Consider the following 18159-nt stretch of genomic DNA (forward strand, 5'->3'; position numbering starts at 1 on the left):
CTCTGCCTCCCCAGTTCTGGCATTAAAGCATTAAAGGCATTATTTATTCCTTTACTTTTATTTTATGTCACTCTTTTGCCTTCATGTATGTATGTTTCAGGTCCCCTGAAATGAGCAACAGTTGTGAACTGTCATGTGGGTGCTGGGAGTTGAACCTGGGTCCTCTGGAAGAGCAGTCAGTGCTCTTAACCACTGAGTTATCTCTCCACCCCACCCCCCCTGCTATTCATTCTTAACATTAAATATTTGTTTTGAATTACTTGGTTTTTTTCCCCCTCTTCTTTTTGAGATAGGGTTTCTCTGAGTAATCCTGAGTATCTTGGAACTCACTCTATAGACCAGGTTGGCCTCGAACTCAGAGATCCACCTATCTCTGCCTCCTGCATGCTGGGATTGTTTATTTTGAATGACAAGACTTAATATGTTTTTGCTTAAGATATATTGTCATTCCCCCTTTTGTAGTGGGAGAAAGTAGCTGCTTTTTCAGGGTTCTAGGTGCTCCAGTGACACAGAAGGGAGTTGGTTTCTCTGGTACTCTTATTACCAAGGCAAGGACTTTTTGCCCGTGGTAGAGGGGCTGTGGACCCCAGAGGTGGTTATAGGAAATCCTATGGAAATGTACACTTGGTTCTGCACTCTCTAGAGGGGTTTTCATTATATACTGAGGGAATGGACACCCTCAGTAGTTCAACCCACTCAGTGAGCTGCAGACAGGAGGTGCTGGAAGTCCATCCAAAGAACAGCAGGCCAGGGGCTAGAGCCCTGAGTTCCGGTCCTGGGCCTGCCAGCAGCTTCCCGAGAGAATTGGTTTTGCCTCGGTTGCATATCCTGGAACTCTAGCATCTAAGAAAGCCCATGGCAGTCGTAGGCTGTACAAAGCCAGAGTGGCTGAACTGGGGGTCTGAGGCAGCACTTGGTGGAGACAGGACGCCAGCCATCTTCTTTTGGACAGCCCACACAGTTTGCCTATCTTTAAAATTTTTTTTTCAAGACAGAGTTTCTCTGTGTAGCCCTGGCTGTCCTGAAACTAGCTCTGTAGACCAGGCTGGCCTCGAACTCACGGAGATCCGCCTGTCTCAGCCTCCCGAGTGCTGGGATTACAGACGTGCACCCACTGCCCTGGGAGTCTGCCTGTCTTTTGAGAGTAAAGGATGAGAGATGGCTAGAATTTGTTACACTTGAGACTTCTTTTTCTATATTGCTTCCTAAAGAGGTATAAGTTTATGGAAAGAGTTTAGATAAATGCTGGCCCTTTCAGACAAGAAATGTGTTTCCTTCCTAGTCTTCAGATGCACAGTGGCTGACAGCAGAGGAGAGGAATCAACTTATTCCTGGCTTGAAAGCAGCAGGATGGTCGGAACTAAGTGAGAGAGATGCCATCTACAAAGAGTTCATCTTCAAAAATTTTAATCAGGTAATTCCTGTGAATTACTGATGTGCCAGGTTCTGTTTTTGTCAACGGCCCTGTTAGGGTTCTGTGACTACTGCTTGTTTGGTCCTATGTGGACTAGGAACCACACCCTCTCTTCCTTATGAATTCAGTGACAGAGACTGCCCCTTCTGAATCAGGCAGGTCTAACTCTGGGGGAAGGGTTGATTCTGTGTTACTTAGAAATCAGCACTGTGTGGCAGTACACACCTGTAATCCTAGTGTTTGGGAAACTGAGACAGGATTGTGAATTCAGGGTTAGCCTGGACTACATGTGAGTTCCAGCCTGACCTAAATTGCAAGACCTTGTCCAACACACACACACACACACACACACACACACACACACACACACACGAGAGAGAGAGAGAGAGAGAGAGAGAGAGAGAGAGAGAGAGAGAGAGAGAATGAAAATGAGTATCAGATTCTGAAGCCACTATAGCTTTAATTTGGGGTTGGGTAAACTATTTAGTCTTTTTCTGTATTTTAAATAACACTAAATGAGGATGTGAGCATTTCTCTGTATATTAGACGAGTGTGTGAGAGGCCAGTTGAGAAACACAACCTTCTTGCTTTCTCTACTTTTTCAGGGCACTTAAAAAATCCCATAGTTGTATTTTTGCCTCTACACCCTCTCCTAAGCTGTGTCTCTTCCCAGTTCCTGCCCCGCTCCTAGCCTGGTATCCAGCCCTTGAACATTTTCTGCAAATCTGACCTCCCCCTGGAGACTCAGCCTTCCCAGGTAACTGTTCCATCTGGGCCCCACCCTGTTCAGAGAGTCATCTCCCATGACTTAGCCTTTGGGATTACTCCACCACATTTGTGTAAGGTAAATGCTTCTGACTAGCTCATGTTTGCTCAGTTACTTTAGTAATCCTTTGGACAGGTTTATTGTTTTTATTTATGTTAGGTGTTGGCATCTAGGAGGCAGGGAGCATGTTTGCTTAACTCTCCATTGTACCCAGCATGGTTCTGAGCACAAACAGGCATCGATTACAGTGTTTGCTGGGTTCCACAAGGGTGTGCAAGCACCGGATTCCCACTGAAGGAACCCTTGGCACGTTTTCCTGGTAAATGCCATTGGCTCTGCTTCACTGCTGCCCTTTTCTGTTCGTCTGTCATCTGGCTGCCAGCCATTTGTTGTGAGTCCCCAACTCCTGAGAAAACCTAGTCCAAACGGTCCCCGTTCACCCCTGGTCAGGGACGCAGCACTCTGGCTGGCAGCAGGGCATCTCGCTGGAACAGTAAGCTGTACATAGCTCCAGGTAGCCTTTTCCGAGCTTATTAAAATTCTTACTGTGTACAGCTTGACTTCTTTAAGCCTGGTTTAATTTATTAGGCTTGAACATGTGGCTTAAAGTGCTAGAGCAGTGTTGCCTCAGGCTCTGTCCTGAGTCGGTCCTCCAGCTCTACTGCGGCCTGGGTGGGAGGGGAGCTGCGCAAAGGCATCTTGGAGTAACCGCGCCATTACTCACTGGTGCGCTTCATTGCCTGGACTTTTCGGAAGGGGAACCAGCATCAGCCTCACTCCTCAGCAGGCCCTGTGACTTCTACCTGGATAGTGGCCTGTGCTGGCACTGGTGTTGTTACCAGCTATCACTGCCCACACACAACCAGAACACCCCCGTAAACTAACAAGTTGGGCACCATTGCTCATTGCAGAGAGGGAGGACACACTGTGCCGATCTCAGGGAGACAACGTTGAAGACCTGGCGGTGAGATTCTACTTGCACTAGCAGATCTGGAATATTCTGAGGAGCCAGCTTTGCCCTTGATGGGTATTGTCAGGAAAAAGGACAGGTCTGTGATTCAGCACTTCATGAATCTCACCTTTAGGGAGATTAGACAAAGGAGGAGCCGGGGCTAACCAGAGAAAAAAGAGAAAGAAGCACTAGCCAGTAAGCAGTGGCGTTCAGTGTGGGCACTGGCCCTCATACCTGTCTGTGTGCAGAAGTCGTCATAGAGGACATGCACTGCTTTTCCTAATTCATGATGGCCGCAGAATCGCTCTGTTGTTGATGTTGTGTTCAAGAGGGGAGTATCTGCTGGTGCAGTGCTACACCTCTGGTCCTAGCGCTTAGGATCCTGAGGCAGGAAGACCATAGTGTGAGGTCAGCTTGGGCTGTGGCCCAAAGAATAAACCAGAACATGGGCTGGTGAGATGGCTCAGCAGATAAAGGCACTTGCTGCTAACCCTGATGACCTGAGTTCAGTCCCCAGGACTCACATGATGGAAGAAGAGAGCTACTCCCTAAAGTTGATCCTTTGCATTATAGCGTGTGTGTGTGTGTGTGTGTGTGTGTGTGTGTGTGTGTCACACACACACACACACACACACACTAAAAAATAAATACAACAACAACAACAACAACAACAACAAAACCTTAAAAAAAGAATACACCAAGGCTGACAGAGCCTCACTCACCTTCATCTAGGGCAGAAAACCACATTCATTTTTTTTCAACAGGGTTTCTCTGTGTAGTTTTGGTGCCTGTCCTGGATCTCGCTCTGTAGACCAGGCTGGCCTCAAACTTGCAGAGATCCTTCTGGCTCTGCCTCCCGAGTGCTGGGATTACAGGTGTGCGTCACTGCCCGGCCAGTCTTTGAGTTTTACAAGTAGCACTCATTAATTCTCTTACTTAAGCATTACCCTAAGCTTGGGAACCTCCCAGTCCAGTGGAGAAACAGATGCTAAGCAGAGGAGTAGGAGATGTGGTTTGAGATCATGGAGGGCTCTGTGAAAAACTAGACCGGATGTTGAATAACGGGCAAAGGCCAAGGCATTGCTTTTTTTTCCTGCTGGGGTTTGAACCTAGGACCCTGAACATGAAGGGCTTATGCTCTGCCACTGAACTACTCCACTAGCCCAGGAGGAGAGGCCATCTTTAAGATCACATAGTCTTTTTGGGGAGAGAACACAGAGAGACTGATTGCCATGAAAGGGCTTAGTATGTGAGGATCTATGGAAAGAACATTTGAGGTGGAGAAGACAAATTTCCTCATACAAAATAATCTCCAATGATGGGATGAGAACCAGAAGGTAGTAGAGTGGACAGAGAGAAGACAGGGCTCTGGGGCCTTGTTGGTTTTGTTGTACAAAGGACAGATGCCAGAGGATTGCAAGAACAGAGACCTGGCTTTTGTTCTGAAACAAACAAACAAACAACAACAACAACAACACAACAACATAACTTGCTCCAATGATTGGTGGAAAGAAGGAAGTGGAAGCAGGCCTGGACTTGGTTGGAATGGTCCAAGCTAGAGCCAGAGTGGGTGCAGCAGTGGAGCTGGAGAGAAAGGGGCAGGGCGATTTCCCGTAGGTTTGAAGATGGATATCAAGAGCTGGGGTGGTAGCCAGTGGTACAGCTGCCTGCCTGGCATGCACAAGGCCCTGGGGTCCATCCCAGCACCACACACATGTAGGAGAGAGACAGAGACAGAGAGAGAGAGAGAGAGAGAGAGAGAGAGAGAGAGAGACAGACTTGCAGATGGATTTGATGTGGGATGAGCGTGAGAAGGTCTTAAGGATGACCCCAGGGTTTTGGTTTAAGCTGTAAGATGGAAGATGTCATTGGTGCCACATGCTGAGCTGCAAAGTCAGGGTATAGGAGGGGGGGGAAGGGACTAAGAGCCTGTTGTGTACACATCAGGGGTGAGACACTGTCATTCAGTTGGAGAAACCAGTTCTGAGGTCAGAGCTCAGCCGAGATGACAGTTTGAGAATTACCAGAGGGGTAGTGGTGAAGGCAGGTCCAGGCGAGCAGGAGGGATAGGACCGGAGTGGCCGTGCACGCACAGGGCCAGTTTGTCACTGCATTAGGAAGGACATTCATCCTAAGAAGACACAGCTCTCTTCTGATTGTGTCTGTTCATTTGGTGAGGCATTGGTGGTCTAGGGAGATAACAAAAGGAAGAGTCACCATGGAGTTTAAGGTAATGAACTAACTAGGGAGAGGTGGCTGATGCTGGGACATTTGTAGTGTAATTAAAGATTATGGTGTGCAGCCGGATACCTTTCTCTGTCCTACCCCAGTCCCATGGTCCTGTGGTCCTGCAGCTGCTTTTAAAATAATCACTTGGAAGTTTCATATTAATTACAAACTGGTCTATGGCTCAAGCTTATTGCTAGATAGCTCTTACATCTTAAATTAGCTCATTTCTATTAATCTATATTTTGTCACGTGGCATCTCCTTGACTCTGCCCTCTTCTCCCTGTATCTCTGCTTGAATTTCCCACAGGCTCCATCCTGTCTTGCCATAGGCCAAAGCAGCTTTATTAACCAATGGGAGCAACACATATTCAGAGTACAGAAAGACACCCCACAGCAATGGTGCAGCTTTCAAAGTGAAGATTTTGTTTTATCCAGCTGTGTTCAGCTGCATGGACGCAGGCTTGGAGTAGATACTGGGTTGGGCTAAAAAAAAAGACAGCTGAGTTTTGTGCGAACAGGTGCCATGGAGTAATAGAAGGACAAGGGAAATAAAGGTGGGTATGAGCTGTTGGCCCTTGGAGTCCAGGCTGCTGAGACATGCAGCAGTGTAGATGAGATGGAAGCAAAGAGCTGGGAGCTGAGAGAATCCTTCCGGAGCCTGTGGTAGTTAACCTTGTCAGTTTTTAAAAATTATATTCTATTTAGTGTGTGTGTGGGGGGATGGGCATGCATATACTATGAGATATGTGTGTGTATGTGTGGGGATGGGCATGCATATACTATGGGACGTGTGTGTGTGTGTGTGTGTGTGTGTGTGTGTGTGTGTGTGTGTGTGTACACATTCGTGCATGCATATGCTGTGGGACATGTGTGCAGTCAGTTCTTTCTGTTCACCATGTGGGACCTGGGGACTGAACTCAGGTGACCAGGCTTGGCAGCAGGTGCCTTTACCAGCTCAGCCATCTCCCCCACCCATTGTCTAAATTTAGAATTACTGTGCAAACATACCTTTGTGTGTTTCGATGAGAACATTTTCAGCAGGTCTTAAGTGAGGAGGGGAGATCTAACCTGAGTGTGGGCAGCACCACCTTAGGTCTGTGGTTTCTGAACTAAATAAAAAGAGAAAGTGAGCTGAGCACCAGCCTTCCTCTGGTGATGCTGATGCAAACATTCCTGCTGCCGGACCTCCCCGCCCAAGATGGGCTGTATCCCCTGGAAATATAAGCTGAAACAGGCCCTTGCTTCTGCTCAGGTATTTGGTCACAAAGATAAAAAGCAGGTAACACAGAAGGCACCTGGGGGCCTCTTGTTAACCTTTGCACTTGTGGTAGGTTGAATGTAACTGGCCCCATAAACTCACAGGAGGGACACATTAGGAGGTGTGGCCTTGTTGGAGGAAGCCTGACACTTTGAGGTCTTTTGCTTAAGCTTTGCTCAGCGTCACAGTTAGTGGACTTCCTATTGCCTATAAGATGCAGCACCGTGTCTGCCTGCACAGCCATGCTCTGTCATGACGATGAAGGACTGAACCTCTGAATTGTAAGCCACCCCAATTAAATGTTTTCTTTATAAAAGTTGCTGTGGTCATGGTGTCTCTTCACAGCAATTAAAACCCTAAGACAGCCCCTTTATTTATTTGTTTATTAGTTTTCAAGACAGAGTCTCACTAGGTAGCCCTGGTTGGCCTGGAACTTACTTTGTAGACTGGGCTGGCTTTGAACTCACAGAGATTTGCCTGCCTCTGCCTCCTGATTGCTGGGACTAAAGGTGTGCATCTCCAGGCTGACATGCTGGGAGTCAAAATCAGGGTCTTCTACATGTTACTTTCTTGTTCTTTACACCCAGTTAACAAAGCCTGTGAACTTAAAATCTAGGTTCTTGTGTTCCTAATCTAGAAGTTTATCTACTAGATACAGTCCCTCCGTGTATGCAAGTTGGATCTGCAGAACTGTCCTTCAAAGCTGTGTGGGCCTGTACTGTTTCTGCTGTTCTCAGGCATGTGTGTGTATGTGTGTGTGTTGAATGTATGAGATGTGAGTGTACCCATGTACTGCACAGGCAAAGGCCAAATTAGGAAGTGATGTCTTTCTCTTTTTCTGTCTTGTCTGAGACAGGGTTTCTCACTGAACTGGAAGCCTGGCATTTGAACTGGGCTGGCTGGGGCCAGAGAGTTCTTGGGAGCTGCCTGTCTTTCCATGTGTCCCAGTGCTGGAGTTACAGGCATCAGCAGCTACGCCCTGCTTCTCAGGTTCAGTGAGAGACTCTGTCTCAGGAAGTGAGGGAGAGAGAGAGATATTGGAATCCTTGCTTTAACTTTGCATGTGTGTTCACGGACACACCCACATCATACACCACACACATACACCATGCACACATGCTCACACACTCCCCTCAGGTTTTGATGCTTGCCTAGCAAGTGCTCTTATCTACTGAGACATCTCCCTAGCTTCCATTTTTCAAGGTTTATATTTTTAACAAACATTTTATTTGTTATTATTATTTTTTTAGGCAGGACCTTCCCAGGTAGCTTAGGCTAGCCCCAGACTTTTAATCTTTCTGCCTTAAATGCCTGATGCCCAGGTTCTAGGATTTTGCAGGTGTGCAACACTTAGGTCCAGCCATTTATTTTGTACTTTAAATAGTCTTCTCATTTTTATTGTGTAAAGTCTTTTTTTAAAAGAGATTTATTTTTATTTTCTATGTATGAGTGTTTTGGCTGCATGCATGTCTGTGCACCACATGTGTGTGCAGTCTGGTCTGCAGAGGCCAAAGGAGGGCGATGGATCCTCTGGAACTGGAGTTACAGATGATCGTGAGCCGCCATGTAGGTGCTGAGAATCGAACCCGGGTTCTCTGGAGGAACTGCTGAATGCCTAGCACCACACGAGGTCTTTCCCCAGGCACAGTGGTACAGCCTGTAATCCCAGTAAGCTGGGAGCTGGAAGCAGAAGGATCAAGACCAGCCTGGGCCACATGGGGCTGTCTCAAAACTAAGCCTTTCAGGACTACACTTGGTTGAGTGTTCCAGTTTTAGGTGGCTTGCTTATCAGTGTGTGTCAAGTGGTATCACAAGCTTTATTCTTTGCTTCATTTGCTGCTGTAGAAAATGAGCTATACGCTTTTAGAATGTCTTCAGTGATTTTGCCTTGGATAAAAACCTGTTCTAAGCTCAGGGCTCTTTCAGGCTTTGTTATAGTAATAAGTAGCCAGCAGAATACATTTGATCTTATTTTCCCAAAGGGGTTTTATTCTAAAATGTGGTTAGTTCCTTATAATATAAATCATTTAATATTTTAAATGGGTATAAATACTTGCTAATCGTAAATGTGAAAATTCCCCCGATTCTCTGGTTCAGGTTGGTGAAGTAGCCATAGGTGTCCATCATTGTGGCCTCTGCCCTTAGTGGTGGCATATCAGCTCTGTGGTACCTGTGGGTAGGCAGTGTGAAGGCACTAGAAAGCCGCACTTTGAGGCTTTGGACTCAAGATGGGGAGTTGCCATGCTCAGAGTGCTTGAACTCAGCCGGGCACGGCTGGCATCACGTAGACATGAGGAGAGGGAGGCTGTAAGTGCCGGGACCTTACTGTTGGGCATTTGTCACCTGCAGGGTCTGAAAGGAGAAAAATGTCACTTAGAAATGTAGGTGTGTGTTCCCATGAGAAACTGGTGTGAGTGAACGGGGTGAGCAGGAGACTTTTCAAGTGAGGACATCGCAAGTTCCCGAAGTTTAGCCCATGAGGTTCCAGAGCCCAGGAAGCAGCTTCCCCAGGGCCAGCAGGTGGAGTTGACTGGGAAGGACCCGGACTGGCCCTGGGAAGACTGGCCATTCTCTCACCCTCGGGTGTCCGGGTCTACCCTTGCAGGCTGGAACACACTCAGGGCTGGGTGTGGGGAAGCATCGATGGCTAGGCACTGCACCTGTCTTGGTGCCTTTGGGCATGTGAGGGCTTCTAGGTGGAGGCCATGAGAGGTTTCCTTCTGGTAAAGGTGGGGCCCTAATGTGATTAAATCACTAGCAACCTACAGAATCAGCTTAATGATCAAAGGAATTTATTTAGGGGTAAACTCACAACCACGGGAGATTTATCATAGGGTCTGGGGAAAGCTGAGCTTGGTCCAAGGTCTCAGCATCCAAACCACGAGGTAGCCAGGAGAGAGCTGCGTACGTGCATCCCAGGTCTTAAGGTTCCCCAGTGGCCACGCCCCAGGGGCATGTACCTCAAGGTCATAGGCAGGTGTAACTGTTACTAGGGGCGGTGCTTCAGGGCTCAAACAGCTGTCCACTACTGGGCCCAAGCTCTGTGAGCAGCTGTATCCCCTGAATTCCTGGAGGAGGTCCCATGTCTCTTTGTCCTTGCTTTCTCAGTGGCCAGCCAACCAGAGCGTTGGTTTTCTGGGACTGAACTGCGTGAACTGGCTTGTCCTAGCTTTCCCTTCCAAAGGGAATGCTTTTATGTGGTCTAATCTAGCGGCCAGGACAAGTTTTCAAGGCAAGGGGCCATCTGCACTTGTTCCCTTGCTTACTCCTCCTTGCCTTTGTAACTGTGGCCTTTGGAAGATGGATGGAGCTGGAGAGAGAGTGAGAGTATCTAGTGACTGACCGGCTCGTGGTAGGTGTGTCCTCTGTGGTGGTGGTATTTTGGGCCCCACAGCAGTGGTTTGGAGGTTTGTAAAATGTGTCTCTTGTTGGGCCAAAGAGATGGCCACAAGTGCAGCTGAAAGATCTTATGGCTCACTTGGTTTTCTTTTTCTTTCTTTCTTTTTTTTTTTTTTTTTTTTTTGAGACAGGGTTTCTCTGTGTAACAGCCTGGCTGTCCTGGAACTTTCTTTGTAGACCAGGCTGGCCTTGAACTCACAGAGATCCACCTGCCTCTGCCTCCCGAGTGCTGGGATTAAAGGCGTGTGCCACCCTGCCTGGTATCAGTGGAAGTCCTAACAGTCCTCTGCAGGATTTTAGTGGTGGCCTTGGCTGCTAGCATATGGACAAATTAGTTGTTAGTTCTTTGTTGTACACATCCAAGTTATGAGTCAGCTCTTTACTTAAGAGAGGATTCTGATGTCGACAGTCGCCACCCTCCACCCCTTCTCCTGCTCCCAGCCATCAAGATGATGTGGCCGTATAGAAAGTGTCGTTTTGTTTGCAAGTATATGCTAGTGCTTGTGTTCCTGTCGCAGGATAAGCTGGACATTCGTGGTTGTCACAGACACTACTCTTGTTTAATGTGCCCAGTGATGGTTTTTGTGACCATAGTAGACTAGAAACCAGAAAGTGTCCTTTGGGACTGGTGGCTCAGTGGATAGGATTGCATACTGCTCTCATGGAAGACCTGATTTTAGTTCCTCTGTAAGGCAGCTCACAACCATCTGTAACTCTAGCTCCAAGGGATCTGATGCCCGCTTTTGGCCTCTACAGGCACTGCACTCATGTGTACATATGCACAAACAGACAACCACACTTCACTTTATCTAAAAGTGAAGAATAAAGGCATCATTCGTTTTCCTTGGAGAATAGAGATGGCTGTACCTTAGCCGATGTTACCTAAGACCCTGGAGGCCAAAGTGTCTGTGCTGCCTGTTGGCGTTCACGGTGGAGTTTCCTCTGCAGTTCAGGGCGTCTGTCTGATGCTCTCAGGTAGTGGCTGAAATGCTAGTGTTGCTGTCCACCAAGAAAGGGAAGTTAGAGCCTCCAGGGTTGTCACTGGGCTCCCGATTCTGCTGTTTGTATCATAAACAGGTGTAGAGCTCATGTTCATTACTAAAGCACACAGGCTAGACGAAGGTAAATGTGAAACAGGTGTCAGTACGGGAACTGTGATGGCACTCAGGGTAAAACACTGTGGTCACCATGCCTCCTTTTAATAAAAGTGGACTTTTAACTGTATCAGTTTTTCTTAGTCATGCAGTAAATCTTATGTTTACAGAAATTAGCCTGAGCATTTTATAAAAGTCAAATAGCCAAGAAATATAATTTCCTCAACAGTGTTTGTCTTGCCCTCTTACAGATGGCGTAAAATCAGGTGTGTGGAAAATAAGAAAGCAATCTGAGCTGATGAGAAGGGCTTTCAGATTTATGCTTTGCAGACACCACTGTGATGAATGCATTCACTGCTTTTTTTTACTGCTTTCACAGATAATGTCCACGCTGCCTGGAAAATGCTGAGAGCTTAAACTCTGCCAGGTTTAGACTGTTACTATCAGCAGATGTTCACCTATAAATACCATAATTATTATCAAATAAAAATCATCATGAAATTCATTGACATAAATTTCATTTCTGTGCATTGCTTTCATTAGTGTGAATGAAATTAGTGTACCTACATGTAGCATTTAGGGTTTGTGAAGTACCGGAGGTGAGGTTAGCGGGATAAAGTGGGCACAAGTGGATGGCTTTCTGTTTAACCCACAAGAAAATAATATTCAAGAGCTAGGGAATTATGGAGGTCTTTGTTTTCAGCCGGCGTTGCTGGAGCTGCTCAAGTACACTGGGAACAAATAGGGACCCACGGGCTGTTCAGTAACTGCAGACAATAAAGGAAGGGGCCCTTACATGCAGCCGCGGCAGTTTTGGGGGCTTGCTGTCCTCCGCTGCAGTGGTCTTTGGGTTGACAGTGAGCTTTGGCCCTGGGATTCTGGTCCATTAGAACTGGGACAGACACGTGGATTTCTGTGTTTCAGAACGTGCTGGTGAAGTAGCTGTGCCCTTTGTAGCCACAGTACAGAGCTGAGCCTGCGTTCTAGTCATCTGGGCTGTGGCTGATGGCTGACTTGGTCCACTGGTGTGGACAGGTAAGGGAGATTCCTCTCTGGCTTTGACCATTCTCGGTTCTGTTCCTTTTGCTTACTTTAAACATTGTATGTGTATGAGTGTTTTGCCTACACATGTATATATTTTCATACCGTGTATGCCTGGTGCTTGCAGACCTCGGAAGAGGGCCACAGGTCTCCTGGAACTGTAGTTAGAGATGGCAGTGAGCTGTGAACTACTCTGAGTGCCGGGAGCTGACCTGAGGTCCCCTTGCAAGAGCAGCCAGTGCTCTTAACCACTGAGTACCTCTCCAGCCCGCGCCGTCTGCAGCACTGGCGTCCTGTCCTTACCTCACACTGCCTGTCTGATGTAGACTGGAACAGGACTGGCCAACTCACTCATGGAATCTTACAGGATGACACTGAGCCAAGTTGAGGTTGTGGGATGGCTTGTCACGCCGGGTCATGTGGGTAGGTGCCAGACTCACATCTCTGGCACCAGCGGCAGGGTTCTCAGAGCCTCCTTTTCGTTGCTCCAGTCATTTCTAGCAGGGATCTTGTTTTCCAAGGACAACCTGTGGGATGACTTTCCATAGCTGGTTTCACCATGCCTTCCTGAGAAAGGGACACTCACAGGTGACAAACGGCGCCACACTCAGCTGGGAGCAGCCTGTGTCTCACTGTTGAACAATAAAAGGTCATCCAGTTGTATCATTAAATCAGTTCCATCAGCACAGTAAACACTATGATCAAGTCTGTTTGCTTTGGTGCTCCTGGCCAGTAGGGCAGGACTATGGTCTTCTACCAGGCCAGTCATCAATCTGTCTTCGTATGTCCTGTCTTCCACCATCACAGTGGAACAGCACCCAGTGGCAGGTGGGACAGGAGCATGGGCTGGCTGGCTCGGTGAGCGCCACAAAGCTCTGTGTGCTGTCCCGGAGGGACTGGCATCCTCTAGCCAGGATGCGGAAGGAAGGGGCTGTAGAGGAAGTACATAGTTCATGGCTTGTTGGAGAGATGGTACATCCCAATTTATGAAGTGGCGAATTTTTAGAAATTGTCCTGGTTAATGAGGTCTGATGTGGGGTCTGGTAAGCCAAGGAGACGTGCGTTAGGATGCACCTGCAGAAGGGGGTTGGAGTTGGTCCTTCAAGGTCTGGAATATGTGAGGGAAGACGGAAAGGTGAGGTGGCAGCTGACAGGCAAGGCAGGGAGAGACCAGCTTAGTGAGCAGGGTAGCAGAGAGATGGTGGCAGGGCCTCGTGGGACATCTTCCTGCTGCCTCCAGCCTAGGCATCTGAGAGCAGACTCCTGTCACTTGCATCCAGCTTAGATTTTTCCTCAGCAGCACAGCCTCTTTTTAAACCCCAGATGGGAGCTGCAGATTGTCGCTAGGAGCTGTCCAGTCACCCTCAGGACTATGCCGCTGGTGTTCAGGTGCCTCTGCCGTTCCACAGAGTTAGTTTCCCGATTGTCTGGCCCCTGGAGGCTCCCCACGTACTTACTTGACCATGATTGTGACCATGCTAGTCTCTCCTCAGAAAACCCCAGTGTCTTCCTGTTGCTTCTTCCCGGATGTATTTCATCTTCTCAGAGGTTTCCAAAGCTGCCCACAGTCCTGCTCTGACCCTACCTCACATGACCCCCATGAGAAGCTTCTTTATTTAGAGATTACTGTTGTTATCTGTGAGGTCCTTTGGTTGTCCTCTCTGTTCAAGGTCATATGGCCCTTAGAGGCCACCGGAAGTTAATGCCGTGCTGGAGCTGGCCCCAGATCCCTGTCATCCCAGCTCCATCTCTGCTACTTATATCCAAGCTGCTCTTCCTCCAATCTCCAACCCACCCCTCTGTCTACATCTGTGCACATCTGTCCGCATCCTTCTGCTTCTATGGTTTTCTTACATACTCAACAGTAAACAATTACCAAGTCATTTATGTTAGACGTAGCAGACACTGGAGTGCAGTGATGAACAGGCAGGTATTTTCCTATCATTACTGAGCTTACAGTGTAGTGGGAATGAGACAAGACCAGAAAAGGAGGACTCTATAATACGAAATTGAGGTGAAGGCCATGCAGGAAGGAAAATCCTAATAGCTAATACAAAAAAGACGTAAGGACTCCACATGTGTTGCTTCCTGGAGTCTCCATAAAAACCTCAAGTAAATGTTACTTCCCTTATGTCTCGGATGGGGAAGCGAGTGACTTGGCCAAGGTCCTCCACCTGCCACAGGAAAAAATGCTGAATGACAGGACCTAGTGCCGTGTGGGGAGAGCATCGAGGGGGCGGGTGAGGAAGTGAACTGTGGGTGTATTGTTTGAAGAGGACACCCAGATGTTGGCAAGCACAAAATAAGAGTCAGCGGTGAGAATATTCAGGAAGCTGCTGGATTCATCCAGAGTCGAGGTCACTGCTGGGCTGGACACAGCACAGGACTGTGGACCGGGGCAGTGATGGGAAAAGCAGGGAAGTGCAGAGCCTGGATATATTTAGAAATGACATGAGCAGAAACTATTTTACACACTTGTATAGGAAAGGCAAAGATGGGTCTGAGGTGTGACTCAGCCTCCATGCTTGCCTAGGGTCTGAGCTGCAATCCCAGACAAAAGGGCAGAAGTGTAGCTAGGCCCGGTGGTGGAAGCCTGGCATCCCAGCATTTTGGGTGAAGGCAGGACTGGAGTTCAAGGTCATCATTAGCTACACTGAGAGTTGGAGGCCAGCCTGAGTTATACAAGAGCTTATGGCTGGAAACCGGGTAAATAAATAAACGGGGGGGGGGGGCAAAATAAGGAGAACACAGAAGGTTCTCTGACTAGGGAGGAAAGGAAGAGGGGCAGCAGGTGTTGGGGATGTCTAGAGTTTGCACCTGGAGGAACCAGGTAGTTGCAGATCTGTTTTCTGAGCTGAGGAAAGAACTGGATACAGCTGGGCACAGTGAACACGCTTTCTGGTTTAGACACTGTTAGGTATGAACTGTTGTAAGGACATCCAAGTGCCAGCTCTGAACATGGCTTTATGTCTGAGACCGGAACTCAGATGAGACGTGGGTCATAGCACGTGTGGGGAAAAGCCGAGGGAAAGGCGGAACTACCAGGGAGAAGCTGCAGTGAGGGGAGAGCTTGCAGCTCTGAGAGCCAGGGAGACTTTTAATCACAGGATTCAGAAGGTAGTGATCCAAAAGAGGATAGGAGCTGGCCAGCTGTGGTGGTGCACATCTATAATCCTAGCAGTGGGGGGAGTTGAGGCAAAAGGATTGCTGAGAATTAAATTTTTTTCTTTCTTTCATTTATTGATTTGTGTCTGTGTGGACTTGTGTCTACCGCAGCACATGTGTGGAGGTCAGAGGGTAACCTGCTGGAGTTGGTTCTGCCCTTCCACTGGGTGCTGACTGAATTCAGCACCGAATTGTTGCAGATTTGAGGCCATATTGTGAGTTCAAGGCAAAGCATTTGACAAAGCCTGAGATCTGAATTTGATCCCTGGAACCTGTATTACTCTTCTGTTGCTGTGATAAAACACCATGACCAAAAGCGATTTACAGAAGGAGGAGTTTATTTTGGCTTTGGTTCCAGAGGGAGAGTCCATCATGGCTGGGGAGGTACAGCAGCCGGAGCAAGAAGCTGAGAGTTCACGTCTTGAACCACAAGTCCGAAGCAGAGAGTGAACTGAACGCATGTGAGGCTTTTGAAGCCTGCCCCCAGTGGCACGCTTCCTCCAGCAAGCCTGTACCCCCCACACCTCCCCAGGCAGCGCCACCAACCGAGGACCACGTGTTCCATATTCTTGGAGGACATGTCTCATTTGAACCACCGTAGCATATGAACATGGAAATAAAGAGTCATCTCCACAGAGTTGTCCTCTGACCTCTACTCACACACACTGTGGCACGTTCTTAACCACTAACCCTCACAAAGTCATAAGAAAAAACAAAATGAAAGAGAAGGAGGGGTCAGTTCTCTTGAGACATGTAAAGTGGCTACCAAAGGATGCTGCTGGATTGAGCAGTTGGAGGTCACTGATGAGCAGAGTGAGGAGGGGTGGGGGTGAAGACAGCCTTGAGCCAATGTGGAGCACATATGCTTATGTCCATCCTCATGGCCTCAGACACTCCTAGTCTGTTGTCTCTTTCTCCCTTCGGGATTCAGTCCTCGAGTTATACTTGTTTGCGCCGTTCTTTAGCATAATTTTGGTATTAAACATGTGCATCTTAGTGCTTTGGTACTGACTCTGTAAAGTCAGAGCTAAAATGCGAGGACCAGGACCTAGGCACAAGTGCTCTGCCAGGGTGACAGTGGCTGGACAGGACGGTGAGAGTAAGCACAGCGTAGGCCATGCGGAAGGTCACCGCAGCTGTCCTTCGAGTCGCTGGTTAGGCTCTGGATACCCCCAGTTCAGAGACTTGGCTTGTGTATGTCTCCCACGGAACCATCCCAGTGTTATCTGGGTGTATTTGAAGACATGAGGCCCCTTGGTTTGGTTCATTAAGGTCAGTGTCCTTAATCCCTGGTGAGCCTAACTTTTTCTTCTTTTTCTCTCTTAAAACTCTTTCTCACTTGGGACTTTCCCTTGTCCACCCACTCCTAGTGACTTGATTTCTGAGAGTGATGGACTGATCTGGCTGCTGAGTGGCTCTGTGTGACGGGGTGAGAGGTGATCAGTGTGCCGTGGGGAACTCCCCGGACAGCGCAGATGCCTGTTTTGAGGCAGCCTCTTACAGCAACCCTTCTCAAGTGCCCTCAGAGAGAGACACTTAGCCTTTTACTCAGCGTGTTGGCTCCACAGCCTCAGCCACGCATAACTACAGCCCCAGTTTATTGTGACTGTTATTGTGGGTTCATGGTAGGTTCTTCCAAGACCCTACAAAGCATCATGCTGCCACAGGCCCACTTATCTGCTCTCCATTGGGCATTCATTTCTGTTGCCACACAGCTCTCTGACTCTTAAGATTTATTCTTTCCCTGTGACCACTTGTTCAGCACTCTTGGTATGTATTTTTTCCATCCATCCACCCGTCTGTCCGTCCGTCCATCATAACTTGGCTACTGTGGTACTAGAGAGATGGCTCAGCATTAAGAGCATTTACTGCTTTTGCAGAAGACCTGGGTTTGGTTCCAGCCCCCACATGGGGGTTCACAGCTGCCTGTAATTCTAGTTCCAGAGGATTGGATGTCCTCTTCTGGCCTCCTTAGACTTCTGCACACACGTGATACACACACACACACACACACACACACACACACACAGAGGCACACACAGGCACACACATATACATAAAACAAATTAATAACTTGGCTGGTGTTTTGTAGAAAAGATAATGCATGGGATAGCTGGGAACGGTGATGCATTCCTGTAATCCCAGCTACTTAGGAAGCTTCAGCAGGGGGATCTCAAGTTTGAGGCTAGCCTGAGCAACTTAGCAAAATCCTATCTTGGAATAAGAATTTGAAAGTGCTATGGATGTCACTTAGTGGCTCTGGTGGCTCTGGGTTTATTCCATTAAAAAAAAAAAAAGAATATGTGTGTTTCTATTTAGGAATTGTTTTTATGTTTTTGTTTGATTTTTGAGTCAGGAGTTTCACTGTGTTGCCCAGGCTGGTTGTAAACTCCTGGGCTCAAACTGTCTTCCCATCTCAGCTTCCCTAGCGCTTGGGGCTACAGATGTGCACTACTGTGCCTTAACTAAAAAAGCCAGATCTGTTATTTGTGAGGATAGTTGAAAGTGTCACAGGTGTGTGTGTGTGTGTGTGTGTGTGTGTGTGTGTGTGTACATGTGTCCGTGGAAGCCAGAGGTCAGCCTTAGATGTCATTCCTTAGGAAGTCATCCACATTGTTTTTCAAGACAGGGTCTCTCACTGGCCTAGAATTTCCCACTTGAGCTGGGCTGGCCAGCATGTTGTTCCAAGTATCTGCCTATTTCCACCTCCCCAGTCCTGAGATTACACACTCATACCACCACACCTAGCTTTTTAACATGTGGGTTCTGGGTATCAAGCTTCTCTTCATGCTTGTAAGATAGCACTTTATCTACTGCTTTATCTCTATGGCCCTCATCTGA

General features: G+C 47.9%; 1 protein-coding gene across 3 annotated transcripts in view; it reads left to right on the top strand.

Annotated features, from left to right (window-relative positions):
- Positions 1-18159, top strand: part of Pcbd2 (pterin-4 alpha-carbinolamine dehydratase 2) — a 50479-nt gene that overhangs the window by 2101 nt on the left and 30219 nt on the right. For all 3 annotated transcript variants that reach the window (XM_036186799.1, XM_036186798.1, XM_036186800.1), the window contains exon 2: positions 1283-1414. In XM_036186799.1, coding sequence (XP_036042692.1) covers positions 1283-1414 — 132 coding nt within the window. The remainder of the gene's footprint in view (positions 1-1282; positions 1415-18159) is intronic.

The sequence above is a fragment of the Onychomys torridus genome, chromosome 5, assembly GCF_903995425.1.
Source record: "Onychomys torridus chromosome 5, mOncTor1.1, whole genome shotgun sequence".
Lineage (NCBI taxonomy): Eukaryota > Metazoa > Chordata > Mammalia > Rodentia > Cricetidae > Onychomys > Onychomys torridus.